This window comes from Musca domestica, unplaced genomic scaffold (assembly GCF_030504385.1).
Source record: "Musca domestica strain aabys unplaced genomic scaffold, Musca_domestica.polishedcontigs.V.1.1 58, whole genome shotgun sequence".
NCBI classification, from domain to species: Eukaryota; Metazoa; Arthropoda; class Insecta; order Diptera; family Muscidae; genus Musca; species Musca domestica.
In genome coordinates, this window is record NW_026712360.1 from 3,627,866 (window position 1) to 3,642,852 (window position 14,987).

The window sequence follows — 14,987 nt, forward strand, 5'->3', positions numbered from 1 at the left end:
GTAAAGAAATTCTAAAAAAATGAAAAAAAATGTAAAAAATCCAAGACTATAAACTCGTTCATCCTTCATGAAAATCCAAGAAATAGATATTTGAATAGTTAAAAAGAATTAAAAATTATTCATAAAAATAGGTACGAAAATCTAAGATTACAATCCTGTTCGTTCTTCAAAAAATATTTTCGAAAATTCAAGAAGAAATCATTTTAAAATCGTCTTTCAATAAAACATCCTTAAAATATCTAAAAATAAAAAAATTTAGAAAAATCAAAAAATGTATAATTATTTTTGTCCTTAAAAAAAAAAAATAAAAAAATACGCATTTAAATCCAAGAAAAAATACTTCAAGGGAATTTAAAAAAAATCTTAAACAGTATCTAAAAAGAAAGTAAAAAAATATTCTTAGAAAATAGGTAATAAATTCTAGGATTACAGTCCTTTTTGTCCCTCAAAAATATCCTCAAAATTCAAAGAAATGTTCATTGAAATCCATGATTATAACTCTGTTCTTCCTTAAAAAAAATACCCTTAAAATCTAAGAAAGTAATTGTTGAAAAAATTTGAAGAAAGATCAAAAATGTCAACTCTTTTTATCCTTAAAAAAATTTTTCTTAAAACTTTATGAAAAATTCATAAAAATGTGTGAATCCAAGATTATAGACCTGCTTGTGCTTTAATAAATATCCTCGAAAATCCATAAAAAATTCTTAAAAAATTAAAAAAAATATTCTTAAAAATAGAACTAAAAAAGTCCCTAAAAGATAGGTAAGAAGCTCTAAGATTACAGACCTAGTCGTCCTTCAAAATGTATCCTTAAAAATTCAAGAAAAGTTTTTTGAAATATTTACTATTAGAGCTCTGCTCGTCCTTAAAAAAATATCGTTAAAAAATCTAAGAAAATAAATTAAATTAAAAAAAGTTGTCAAAAAGGCAAGACTGTAAAATATGTCCTTAAAAAATATTCTACAAAATCTACAAAAAAATCTCTATAAAAAATGTAAAGAATCCGCAATTATGTAGCTGTTCGTCCTTTTCAAAAATCAAAAAAAAAAAAATGCTTGAAAAAAAAAAATAAAAAAATTTCTTTTAAAGTATTCTAAAAAAAGAAAATAATCTCCAGAAAATACTTTAAAAATTCGACGATTACAGTCCTTGTTCGTCCTTCAAAAATCCAACTAAAGATCCTCTAAAAAATCCAGGAAAATATCCTTAAAAATTTTACTGAAAAAAATTCGCGATTATTGTCCTGTTCGTCTTTTAATAAAATCTTTTCAAAATTCCAAGAAAAAACCCTGAAATATCTACTAGTATAGTTCTGTGTGCCCTTGAAGAATATTTTAAACATCCTCGAATAAAACTGTGTTTATTAATTAAAAAATCTTTGAAAAAATTAAAAAAAAAAAAAAAAATCCAAAAATGTTATCCAGTTCGTCCCTTAAAAATATCCTTAAATAATAAACCCTGATAACTTCTTTTGTCCTCCAATATTCTACAAAAAAAACTTTAAAAAATTGCTAAGCATCAAGAAAAAACGTCAAAAAATTTGTAAAAATTTCCCAATTATAGCTCACAGCTTATCTCTGTTTGTCCTCGAAAAATATTCTCAAGAAACCCACGAATAAAAATCTGTTTATCCTTGAAATATGATGATTAATAGCCTTGTGGTCATTGAAGAATATTGTCCCTCCTCTAGATAATATTCCTTAGAAACTCCAGGAATATGACCTTTTATATTTCAGAAAAACTTAGACAAAGCTACCATCCCTGTTTAATAATCCCAGGCCAATACTTTTTCATATTTAGTACTTTTTAGTACGAATTTCGGAATAATTACAGTGGAATTCAAGGGTCTGGAGGTTATCTTTGAAATATGGTATTTTAGGTTTAAATCAAACCCCCTTTTCAAACTCTTTCCTAGCAATAATTTCTTAAAAAAATTATTCTTTTAAAATTAAACTCGAAGCTTGATTAATCTCCATTTTCTTCAGTTCATTCTTAGAAAAGAAAATTACAAAAACCGAAAAAAAGAATAAAAAGAGAATGGAACATTGGAAACCAAATCAATTTGGAATTCCCAACATATATTGGCAAGAAAATTAAAAAATAACTGATTCGGAATGCATACAAGTCATTGCATTTGTACATATCGATGTGGATGGCATACATACCTACATAGCGATGTATGTATGCATATATGTGGGTATGTGTGTGCAAGAATAACAGAAGAAAATGTTTTGCGAAAACAAGGAACAAGGGAAATGTAATTGGTAACCACACACAACACTCTCACTCTTTCTCTCTCGCTCTCGCACTCTCTCTCCCTTTCCATATGTCAGTCAATGCTAACAGCTAACATTGAATGTATATATTTACATCTACTCATACATATGTATGCCATGCAATGCATGCAAATTTTTTTTATTTATTTTTTTTTTTTTTGTTAACCAAAGAAAATGAAAAAGGGAAACAGAATTGAACTAAATTAGAATTCCACAAACACAGAGATACACACACACAGACACCAACACACAGCCATTGATGGAGAAGATACCTTTACACAAATTTGTGGCCACTGTGTAAATGTTACAACCCAATTTTTTCAAAAAAAAATAAAAAATTAAAACTGTATGCAAAACACACACACACAATTACACAGAAGTAGTTTGCAATGATATCCCTTTAAAAACACAAACCAACCAGAAATAGTCTTTCCCCAACCCACCTCCTCCTCTTCCATCTCTTCTCGGGAAAACATGGATGGATGGTTGTTTTTACCGGGTAACGACGACATTGTAAAAATACATGTCAAATGGAAATTAACATGAATATGCATGCATTTTGTGTGTGTGTTGTACAACAACACCAACAAAAACATGAACACCGGTAATACTAATAACAGTTCCAATTTTCGGAACAGCAGTTCGTTTTGTAGTTCTCCAAATGGAATTTTTGTGTGCACCAAGACCGCAAAGAGAGAGAGAGGAAGAAAACGAAAACAACAACTACTACTTATCAAGTATTCTATTTGTTTGTCATGTTCGCAGATACGTGAAAGAGGGGGGAGGGGGAGGAGGAGGGACACAAACATTTATACAAATGCATTACATGTAAATGTATCTCCCCACAAATAACTGCCAAGAAATTATTTGATGAAAAATGAAAGTTGAAATAATTTTCAAATGGCAGTGGAGAACTGAAAAATCTCCTGCAGGTCGGAAATTTTTATATTAAAAAAGGAAATAATTTACCCTCAGCCATATGGCTAGAGAGAGGCTATACAGGGTGAGATGAAAAAACTGCATCCAACTTCAGACTGCTGTCATTTCTAAGCCACTCGTCCGACAGCAGTTAAAATTATTCCAAGGACAGCTCATTAGGGTGGGAATACATAAAGCGCTTATTTGACTGGGTTAAGTCATTGACTGGCTTCTTCATAGAAGAACAAAAGAGTTTTAGGTTGACTAAGTTCGATTTTAACCCAAGGCTCCTTTGTTAATTTCCGAAGAAGCCAGCCGATGACTTAAGCCAGATAAAAATAAGCGCTTTATGTATTCCGAACTTTATATTTTGTACAAGTAGTGAACTGTCGAATTTGGTTTTCTCTGAAGAGGAAACATTCGTTGTCCAGCAGTTTTTTAAACAAACAAAATTATTCGATCGTGTTTACTTGCCAAAGAGGTCAGCTGAAAATGTGCACCTACGGTTGGCCACCAAAACACAAGCTCCGGCCACGGTAATGGTGTTGGCAGCCATAACAGCCAATGGTCGCTCAACGCTCCTTTGTTTCAAATTTCGTATTTAAAGTTTCTTAGGAGTACTACATTCTAAGGCAGATAATTGTCTATGCTCCACGACCAGGTTTTCGTATAGGCCCCGATATATCAGTACCTTCCTATGTTCGGTATTTTGATGATTTTAGGTACAATATTGACAGAAATTGCTTCAAATTTCGTATTTGAAATTCCGAATAGGTACTTCAGCCTGTGACAAAAAATTGTCTGTGCAGATCCACGTCTTCGTATAGCCCTTTATATCAGTACCTCCCTATATTCGGTATTTTAAAGATTTTAGCGACATTATTTATCGAAATTGTTGGAAATTTCGTATTTGAGGTTCCTAATACGTACTACAGCCTGTGACAAAAAATTGTCTATGCAAATCCAGGTCTTCGTATAGTCCCCATATATCAGTACCTCCCAATATTCGGTATTTTGATGATTTTCGGTACAATATTCACCGATATTGTTTGAAATTTCGTACTTGACGTTCCTAATAGCTATTACAGCCTGTGACAGAAAATTGTCTTTTCAGGTCCAGGTCTTCGTATAGGCCCCATATATCAGTACCTCCCTATATTCGGTGTTTTGATTATTTTAGTTACAACATTGACCGAAATTGCTTCAAATTTCGTATTTGGAATTCGTAATGGGTACTACAGCCTGTGACGAAAAAATGTCTATGCAGGTCTAGGTCTTCGTATAGCCCCGATATAACGGTACCTCCCTATATTCGGTATTTTAATGATTTTAGCGACATTATTCTCCAAAACTCTTTGAAATGTCGTATTTGAAATTCCGAATAGGTACTACAGACTGTGTCGGTACAGGTCCAGGTCATCGTATAGGCCTCATATATCAGTACCTCCCTGTATTTGGTATTTTAAAGATTTTAGCTACATTATTCGTTGCCAATGCAGGACCATATTTTCCTGTAGATCTCCATATATGGGGCTATATTCGGTATTTTTTGGATCTCAAAAAAACTTTTAACGAATTTTATTTTTTGCCATGACCTGTAGAACCTTTGCCATAATTTTCCCTGCTCCATGTAGCGCACAATAAACCTCACAAAACTACAAGACGCCTTCCGAAAGAAAGCTAAATTGAAAAATTGGAAATTATTTTTGATCTGTTCAAGGGAAATGATGGCAAATAAAACATTAAAACTTGTAAGGCACACATGCAGCCCTGCTCCTCCCTCCCCCACCCCTTTATTTTTCGTCAATAGTTTAACAAATATACTTGCAAGGTTTTTTTAAATATAACCCAGAAAACATGAAACGAAAAGGAGGACAAGGACAATGTGCAGTAAAAGTTCTTAGAATATTGACATATCAATAGTCAATTACTTTTTGTTGAGGGGGGATTGGGGGGTATTAAATATTTAATAGGGTGTGGGTGGTTTGAAGTGAATGTGTATAAGAGGCCTGCTAGTGAAAGTTAAAAAAAGGGAATATTTAGTTCATTTCCGGGTGTATTTTGAAGCGATATCCTGGTGTAAGGGAAAGAAGATGGATGGTATATTTCTGAGTCTTATCAACGCCATAGACCGGGGAAGGCTTAAACCCCTCCGAATTTTGTAAATTTGTATATATTATCTAAATATATTGGTTCGGAGAGGTCCCAAAAAGGGGTCTGTTTCATCCTATCGAATATGATTTCCTCAAAAAAGAGTTTTCAATATTAGTTTCCGTTTTCAGTTAAATTTTCAAGCCCTGAATTTTATTTCATAATTTTTGAAATTTACATTTTCTCTTTTTTCACCCCTCTTCATTGCAGGAACAACAATTCCCAGCCCTACAATGTGGTGCCGAAAAACGATAAAAATGCCATTATGCAAAATATTGCCAACAGCTATAGACGCTCTGATTTATCAGCATCACCCGCATCATCATCAGCATCGTCATCAGGAAATCAGGCACCGTCCCTGGCCTCCTCCTCATCTTCAGCCAACACCTATACGGCCACAAATCGTCGACGCCGCACGAAACGTCCACGCGATTGTCGTGTTAGCCACTGGTCAGAGTGGTCTGCCTGCAGCAAGACATGCGGTATTGGTGAAATGCATCGATACCGGCGCATCATCAAACATGGCAAACGGGGTGGAAGGCCATGTCCGCCATTGAAGGAGTCGAAATGGTGTGGCTCGGAAAAGGGTTGCCATTCACCAGAGACCTATTTTAATTGGTGAGTGGGGAAAATGGGGGAATTTTTTCGCCCGGTTTCAGAATCTGCAAGAAGCTAGGTTTTTATACCCTCCTCCATACATAGTATGAAGGGTAGCTCATCGAAATATTAATTTTGGCCCCCACACTGTATAAATATTCTTGATCATCGAACAATTCTAAGATGACCTTTAAGAATTAGCACTCTCCGTCCGTCCCGCATTCCGTCTGTTGTAATCACGCTAGAGCCAAAACGAATTAAGATGGGAAGCTAAAATTTTGCACCAATCTGCCGTTTGTCTGCAGGCAGGTCAAGTTCAAAGATGAGCTATGTCGGTACACGATATCGCATAGTCCCCACACAACGGTACCCTACGATATTCGGAATTTTGATGATTTGAGCTACATTTTTCAATGGATTTTTCTGAAATTCTACACAAAGTGTTCCTCGAGTCCAGTTTACCCCCTGGAAGATGGTTGTCTATATAGGTCCACGATATCGCATAGTCCCTATACAGCGGTACCCTCCGATATTCGGTATTTTCATAATTTTTGCCACATTTTTCAACGGAACTGTGTGAAACTTTACACAAGGAGTTCTTCGAGACTACTTTACCCCCTGAAAGAAAACTGTCGATATAGGGCTCAGATACTGTATAGCCCCCATACAACGGTACCTTCCGATATTCGGTATTTTGATGATTTTAGCGACTCTATCCATCGGAATTGTTTTAAATTTGGTATTTGAAGTTCCTAATAGGTACTACAGCCTGTAACAGAAAGTTGTCGATGCAGGTCCAGGTCTTCATATAGGCCCCATATATCAGTACCTCCCTATATTCGGTATTTTGATGATTTTAGGTACAATATTCCCCGAAATTGTCTCAAATTTTGTATTTAGAGTTCGTAAGGGGTACCACAGCCTATGACAAAAAATTGTCGGTGCAGGCCCACGTCTTCGTATAGGCCCCATATATCAGTACCTCCCTATTCTATTCGGTATTTTGACGATTTCAGCGACATTATTCAGCGGAATTGTTTGAAATTTCTTAATTGAAGTTCCTACTAAGTACTACAGCCTGTGACAGAAAATTGTCTATGCAGGTCCAGGTCTTCGTATAGGCCCCATATATCGGTACCTCCCTATATTCGGTATTTTGAGGATTTTAGGCACAATATTTACCGAAATTGTTTCAAATTTCGTATTTCAAGTTCCTAATAGCTACTACAGCCTGTGACAAAAAATTGTCTATGCAGGTCCAGGTCTTCGTATAGCTTCCATACATCAGCACCTCCCTATATTCAGTATTTTGAGGATTTTTAGTGACAATATTCATCCAAATTGTTTGAAATTTCGTATTTGAAGTTCCTAATAGGTACTACAGCTTGTGACAAAAAATTGTCTATGCAGGTCCAGGTCCTCATAGAGGCCCCATATATCAATACCTCCCTATATTCGGTATTTTTATGATTTTAGGTACAGTATTCACCGGAATTGTTTCAAATTTCATGTTTAGAGTTCTCAATAGGTACTACAGCCTGTGACAGAAAAATGTGTAGACAGGTCCAGGTCTTCATAAAGGCCCCATACATCAGTACCTCCCAATATTCGGTATTTTGATGATATTAGGTACAGTATTCACCGAAATTGTTTAAAATTTCGTATTTGAAGTTTGTAAGAGCTACTACAGCCTTTGACAAAAAATTATCTGTGCAGATCCAGGTCTTCATATAGGGTCGATATATCAGTAGCTCCCCATATTCGGTATTTTGACGATTTTAGCAACATTTTTCACCGGATATTTCTTTTGAACTTTCGTATTTGAAATTGTAATGGCTTCTGACAAAGGTTGCCTTTGAAGGTCCATGTCTTCTTATAGATCCCGATAAATAGGGCTATATTCGGTATTTTTAAAATTTTAACAAATATTTTGACGGATTTTAATTTTTTTTTTTTTTTTTTTTGAAAATTTCCAATTTTTTTCCAAATGATTCTAAGTTCGGCTCGGCCGAACATACCGCTTTTTTACTTGTTTGTTTTGATATCTTCAGGGAATCGTAATGAAATTTTTATCTTCTTGCAGGTTCTGAAATAGACTATTTAATTTTTCCCTCAAAAAAATTTTTCAATTGAATTTTGTGTCAAAATAAATTCAATTTTTTGTGTGACAACATTTTTTTGTTTCTTCTTTGTGAGCCATCCATCAAATTTTGACATTTATGTGCTTACACAACCACACACACACAAAAAATTGTTTTGCAAATCGAATTTACAATTCATATTTGAATATTCATTTGTTTATTTACATTTTTTCTTTTTGTGTTTTTTTTTTTTTTCAGGTCTGATACATGAATCTAAACGAGATAACCAACCGTATAAAACCTCTTTCAAAAAGGCGTATTATTTTTGATTTTATTATGATTTTTTTTTTAATAAAAACTAAAAACTCTCCAGACAAACAAACTCACACACACACCAACACAGAATAAGTATAAATAAGTAACAGTCCCAAACAAAAGAGAGAAAAAAAAAAAAACGAGAGAAAAAAATCCATCCCTTTTTTAGAAAACCCACACACAAAGAGAAATATTAAAAAATACTATATATAGAGAAAACAAAACTCAAACACAATTGTATTAATTTAAACTACAACAAAAAATTTACATATTAAAAAATAATAAATAAAAAACATAGATTTTAGGATATGAAAAATAAAATGGAAATACTCAAAAACCTACACACACAGAGACACCAAATACAGTGGGCTCTTTTTACAAAAATTCAGTGAAGCCATAATTCCACATGAAAGCTAATATTCCTTAGGAAAAGGTCCCCACTGTATTTTGGCCAAAAAAAGGATGCATAAGTCAAACATGTAAATCATATTTGTTTGAAATGTAGCAACAAAAACGAACCAAATAAATTGTGGCAAGGAAGCAAATAAAAGGTTTTAAACGATTTTTTTTGGGCAAAAATTTAGCAAAGCGCATAAACTGAAAAGTGTTTTTTTCTATGTTCCAAAATAAATTCATTTAATTTTTATTTGAAAAAAAAATGAAAACAGAAGAATTTTATTTTAAAACACTTGGAAAACCAGAAAAAATTCAACAGCAACAACATAAACATAATACCCTGGACAATATAAATAAATCACTTAATTAAATCCGAAAAAAAAAACATGCAATTGACTATTTGGCAACTAATTTCCATTAAGTACTTAAGACTTATTTTTTTCAACACAGAGGGACCTCTATGAAATGAAAATTAAAAAAAAAAATAATTTAATATTTTTCAATATTTGTGAAAAAATACAACTCACTTCTTAAAAATATTGGGCTTAACTCTGGTTTAGTAAAAACTCTTCAATTTGTAGATATTTTTTTCCAGTGGTAGGTATTTTTACCCTGATCCCGGGAAACTATAATTTTTTCTTTCTTGGGGGATTGACCCGGGACCACGGATTTTTGACCCGACTAGACCCGGATTCAACCACCCGATATAAAGTTATCGTTGGAAAGCTTATGAAAATACCTATCCAACAAGTGGTCACATGAGTGGTCACACTTCGAAAGTTATAGTAAAATATTCAATTTTTTTGGTCCCGGATTTTTTTATAAAACCCCCAAAATGTCGAAAAAGGGGCCATTAAGGGGGTCAAACAAATTGTGGCCAAATTATTGCTGACCCTCTTACCTTTCCCCGGAGTCATGGTAAAAGTATCTACCTCTAGAAAAAGTTTCGAAAAAATCGAAGAGTTTTTACTAAACTAGAGTTGTTTCAAATATTGTATCCAAGGGAGGTGTTCTTTTAATATATTTCAATATTTGTGAGGGGTCCCACTGTATTTAAATCCATTCTTATGAAGAGATAAACAAACTTGGCTCGATTATCATTATTGTTATCCATTCCCGGTGAGTGGCGTTGCCAACTGCTGAAATTGCATTGTGTTTGGCAAAGCGTTGTTGAAGAAGGGCTAAGTAGGTCGACTTACGTCTTATCAAACTTCTTGATATTGGAATGCCAAAAAATCGATCTTCAAGTGCGTTAACAGTTTTGAAGGCTTAAACTAAGGGGAATGCAATAAAATAAACAAAAACGATTTAGGGAAAAATCCAAAATGGAGTCAATTGATTTTAAAAATAAATATTACTTCACTTTGGTGATCGTCTGCAAAAAACTATGGTAACCTCCAATGTATTAGCCATGGTAGAAGAATACAGGTAGTCGCATTGTCACAGCTGCTGGGACAATGAACTGTCAAACCGATTTTGGAATTGAAAATGTTGAATGAACAAATTATTAAAATTTGTAAAAATTGTTAAAAAAAAAAACGCGAATTATAATAACATCCGAATGACGTCGTATAAGAAAACATATACGAATATACTTATATTTGAAAAAAATTTAAAATTTTTTGACATATCAATGTTACCAAGCGTTGATGCATCTACCTGTATTCTTCTACCATGCTCCAATGTATTAGCCATGGTAGAAGAATACAGGTAGTCACAGTGTCACAATGAACTGTCATTGTCCCAGCAGCTGAGACAATGCGACCGATTTTGAAATTGAAAATGTTGAATGAAAAATTATTAAAATTTTTAAGATTCGTTAATTGACAAAAATCAACTAGGATGGTAATGCATAATCGAGTCAAATAATTTGAAATATGATATTTTTTCATTCTTCCTAAAATTGCCAGAACAACTCTAATTTAGTAAAAACTCTTCGATTTTTTTCGACATTTTTTCCAGAGGTAGGTATATTTACCCTGATTCCGGGAAACTATTTTTTTTTCTTGGGGGACGGACCCGGGACCCCAGATTTTTGACCCGAACATCCTGGTTCAACACCCGACTTGGACCCGGATCCACTTACCAATATAGGCATCGTTTGAAAGCTTATGAAAATACCAGTCCGGGTTTTGCGGATAAAAAGACCCATATCTCTGAACCCGAAAAAAGTATTAGCACAAATTGTAGCATTTTAAAAAGGTAAGCTATAATTTGGCGTAAATTTTGTTGACCCCCATAGTAGGCCCTTTTTGGGGGTTTTATAAAAATACCGGGTCCATCATGTGACCACTTGTTGGATAGGTATTTTCATAAGCTTTCCAACGGTACCTTTTTTACCTTTATCGGGTAATTGGATCCGGGTCTAGTCGGGGTCTTGAACCCGGGCTTTGGGGTCAAAAATCTGGGGTCCCGGGTCCGTCCCCCAAGATAAAAATAGTTTCCCGGGATCAGGGTAAAAATACCTACCACCGGAAAATTTTTCGAAAAAATTGAAGAGTTTTTACTAAACTAGAGTTAAGCCAGGAAATCTCACAGCAACAACAGTAGCAATATTCAAATACAACAACAGATTTTTTTCTGAAAATTAAAAAAGAAAGAGTAAATTGAAAAATTAAAAAAGTCCACACTTTTAACAACACACTTGTAAAGTTCTTAGAGGTACAAAGGTAAGTAATAAACAATTAGAAATGTTTCAAAACAAGAAAGAAAGAGAAGAAAAAAACAAAACAAAATACTCCCCCAATAAAGAAGAAGAGAGTTAAGGGGGCAATATATACCCTTTAGGCCCAAGAGGAGGGACCGATATTTTGAAAATTTTTACAAATTTTTTTTAGAGGAGGAGATATTTTGATATTTAAAAAAAAAATTAGGGTTTTAATATTTTTTTAGATCTGAGTTTTTTTTTTAAATATTAATGATAGTCCTGCTAAGTAAGTATAATTTTCAATAATTTGGAAAAATGTTTCAACACAATTTATACTTTTTTCCATAAAAACTTCAAGGACATCCCTCTCTTTTTACATCCCCGAAAAACTCTCTTTTTCTTTTTGAAATCAAACAAGGTAAAACGTAGTTTTAAGGCAAAAAAAAAAAAAAATAAATAAATAATTACATGTTTAAATAACTGAAAAAAGAGGAAGGATACAAATCTTTTCCGAAGACAAAAACCAAGAAAAGAATATAACTCCAAACCAAAAAAGAAAAAAAAAACAAAAAAAAAAAAAAAACTCCCTAAAACTTATTCAATATTTATATAAATAGAATTTCTTTTAATTTAAGGTTTTAGGAAATAAGAGAAAATAAAAAATGAACAGAAGAAATAACTTAAATATAAAGGCAAACGCAACACACAGACATACACCATGATCATTGGCAATAGGATTTGTTTTCATTTGCAATATTGAAAAAATAAATAATAACAAAAAAAAAAAAATAAATAAATAAAAAACCTCCCAACTTGTAGATATTGTACCTTATAAAAAATAATAATAATAAAAAATATATAAATACAGAAAAATCAAAATGTCTTAAGAAGGAAAAAAAAAACCAAAAGACCGACATAAATCAAGCAAATCAAGCCCAACAACAACAATCAGTCAACATTGAAAAGAAAATCCAAATATGTGTTACAACAATATTTTCCAAAAACAAAAAAATAAATAAATAAAAGTCAATAAAAAAACTCTTTAATGCTAAAGAACAATTGCCCTCTAAAATAAGATAAACTGAAACCAAAAAAAAAAAAAAATAAAAAAAAATAGTCATTGGCATTAAAATAAAAAATGAAAAAATGCAGAACCTTAAATATTAAATATTAAGTCGTCGAACAATTATAATTTATGTAATTATAATCATAAAAATTAAAAAAAAAACGGAAAACTAAAAATGAACATAATTTTTTGTATAAAATAAAAAAAAACTACAGATGATATATAATATTAAATACATATAAAAATATAATAAAAAAGAGAAATAAATAAATAAATAAAAAAACTTAGAATAAAAATCCAAAAGAATATGAAAACTAATTGTTTTATTTTATGAGATTTTTTGGAAGAAAAAAATGGTGAGTTTTGAAAAAAAAAAATATTGAGGATTCATTGAGGATTTTTTTGTTGAAATGCGTACTATAATTGTACGAAAAGTACTTAAAAGTACTAAATTTGGTATTGGGTAAAGGAATATAGCTGCAATCCGAAATTTGATATGGATGTGACTGTTGGTATCTGTGGAAGGAACTGGTTTCGGATATGCCACTTGGTTCTTGAAAATATTTCTTAAAAAAATTAAAGTTTAAGGTCCTTGAAAAAAATTCTTAAAAAAAATCCAAATTTAAAGCTCTGTTGGTCCTTGAAAACATTTCTTAAAAAATCCAGGTTTAAGGCTTTGTTGGTCCTTGACAAAAATTCTTAAGAAAAATTCAAATTTAAAACTCTGTTGATCCTTGAAAAAAATTCTTTAAAAATCCACATTTAAGGCTATGTTGGTCCATGAAAAAAATTCTTAAAAAAATCCACGTTTAAGGCTCTGTTGATCCTTGAAAACATTTCTAAAAAAATCCAAGTTTAGGTCTCTGTTGGTTCTACAAAAAATTTATTTGAAAAATCTACGATTAAGGCTATTTTGGTCCTTGAAAAAAATTATTTAAATAATTCAAGTTTAAGGCTCTGTTGACCATTGAAAAAAAAAAAATATTTAAAAAATTCAGGCTTAAAAATCTGTTGGTCCTTCAAAAAAATTAAAATAAAAGATTATTTAGTCCTTCAAAATATTATTTAAAAAAATCAGGATTAAGGATCTGTTGACCCTTCAAATAATTAAAATAAAAATAGTTAGTCCTTCAAGAAAATTATTTAAAAAATCCACGTTTAAGGCTCTGTAGGTCCTTGAAAACAATTCATAAAAAATCCACTTTTAAGGCTCTGTAGGTCCTTGAAAACAATTCATAAAAAAATACACGTTTAAGTCCCTGTTGGTCCTTAAAAAAATTTCTTTAAATAATCCACGTTTAAGACCCTGTTGACCCTTCAAAATTATTTCTAAAAAATTCTTGATTAAGGCTCTGTTGGTTCTTCAAAAAATTTGTTTAAAAAATCCACGACAAAGGCCCTGTTGGTGCTTCAAAAATAGTAAATTAAAAAAAATACAGTTAGTCTTTCAAGATAATTATTTGAAAAATCCACGATTAAAGCTCTATTGGTTCTCAAAAAAAAAAAATAATAATAATAAAATAAAAAATTATTTAGTCCTTCAAAAAAAAATATTTAAAAAAATTAGGATTAAGGATCTGTTGGTACTTCAAAAAAAAATTAAAGTAAAAATTATTTGGTCCTTCAAAATATTATTTTAAAAAATTCAGGATTAAGGCTCTGTTGATCCTTCAAAAAAATTAAAATAAGAAATTATTTAGTCCTTTAAAAAAGTCCTAAGGATCTGTTGGCCCTTCAAAAAATTAATATAAAAAAACAGTTTGTCCTTCAAGAAAAAATATTTAAAAAATCCACGTTTAAGGCTCTGTTGGTCCTTCAAAAAAAAAAAAAAAAAAAACAAAAATAAATAAATAAAAAACAGTGAGTCCTTCGAGAAAATTATTTAAAAAATCCACGTTTAAGGCTCTGTTGGTGCTTCAAACAAATTCAATTAAGAAATTAGTTCGTCCTTCAAAAAAAAAAAAAAAATATTTAAAAAGTCTAAGATTATGCCTCTGTTGGTCCCTTAAAAAAAAAATAAATAAAAAAATTAGTTAATCCTTCAAAAAATTTATTCTAAAAATCCTCCAAAAAAAAAAAAAAAAATATTTAAAAAATCCGCGTTTAAGGCTCTGTCGTTCCTTTAAAAAATATATTTGAAATATCCATGTTTTAGGCTCTGTCGGGCCTTAAAAAAATTAATAAATCCGTGTATAAGGTTTTGTTCGTTCTTCAAAATATTTGTTTGAAAAATCCATGTATAAGGCTCTGTCGGTCCTTAAAAAAATTAGTAAATCCGTGAATAAGGCTCTGTTAGTCCTTTAAAAAAAAAGAAGTAAATAATAATAATAATAAGTATGTTAGTCCTTCAAAAATAATTATTTAAAAAATAAAAGTTTAAGGCTCCTTTAAAAAATCTGTTAGTCCTTCAAGATTTTTTTTAAAAATACAGGCTCTGTTCGTTATTCAAAAAAAAATATATATATTTAAAAAATCTGTTAGTCCTAAAAAAAATTTAAAAAAAATCGAAGTTTAAGGCTCTATTGGTCCTTTAAAAGTCC

At 31.5% G+C, this 14,987-nt stretch overlaps 1 protein-coding gene across 2 annotated transcripts in view; it reads left to right on the top strand.

Moving 5' to 3' along the window:
* The window catches only part of LOC131805578 (spondin-1-like), a 124,201-nt gene extending 111,912 nt beyond the window's left edge, over window positions 1-12,289 (top strand). Inside the window, exons 5-6 of one of the 2 annotated variants that reach the window (XM_059128888.1) lie at window positions 5,556-5,963; window positions 8,282-12,289. In XM_059128888.1, coding sequence (XP_058984871.1) covers window positions 5,556-5,963; window positions 8,282-8,294 — 421 coding nt within the window. In that variant the 3' untranslated portion in view covers window positions 8,295-12,289. Of the gene's footprint in view, window positions 1-5,555; window positions 5,968-8,281 lie in introns of those variants that run through there. The other variant, XM_059128889.1, reaches the window with a different exon arrangement.
* Window positions 12,290-14,987: the final 2,698 nt, after the last annotated feature.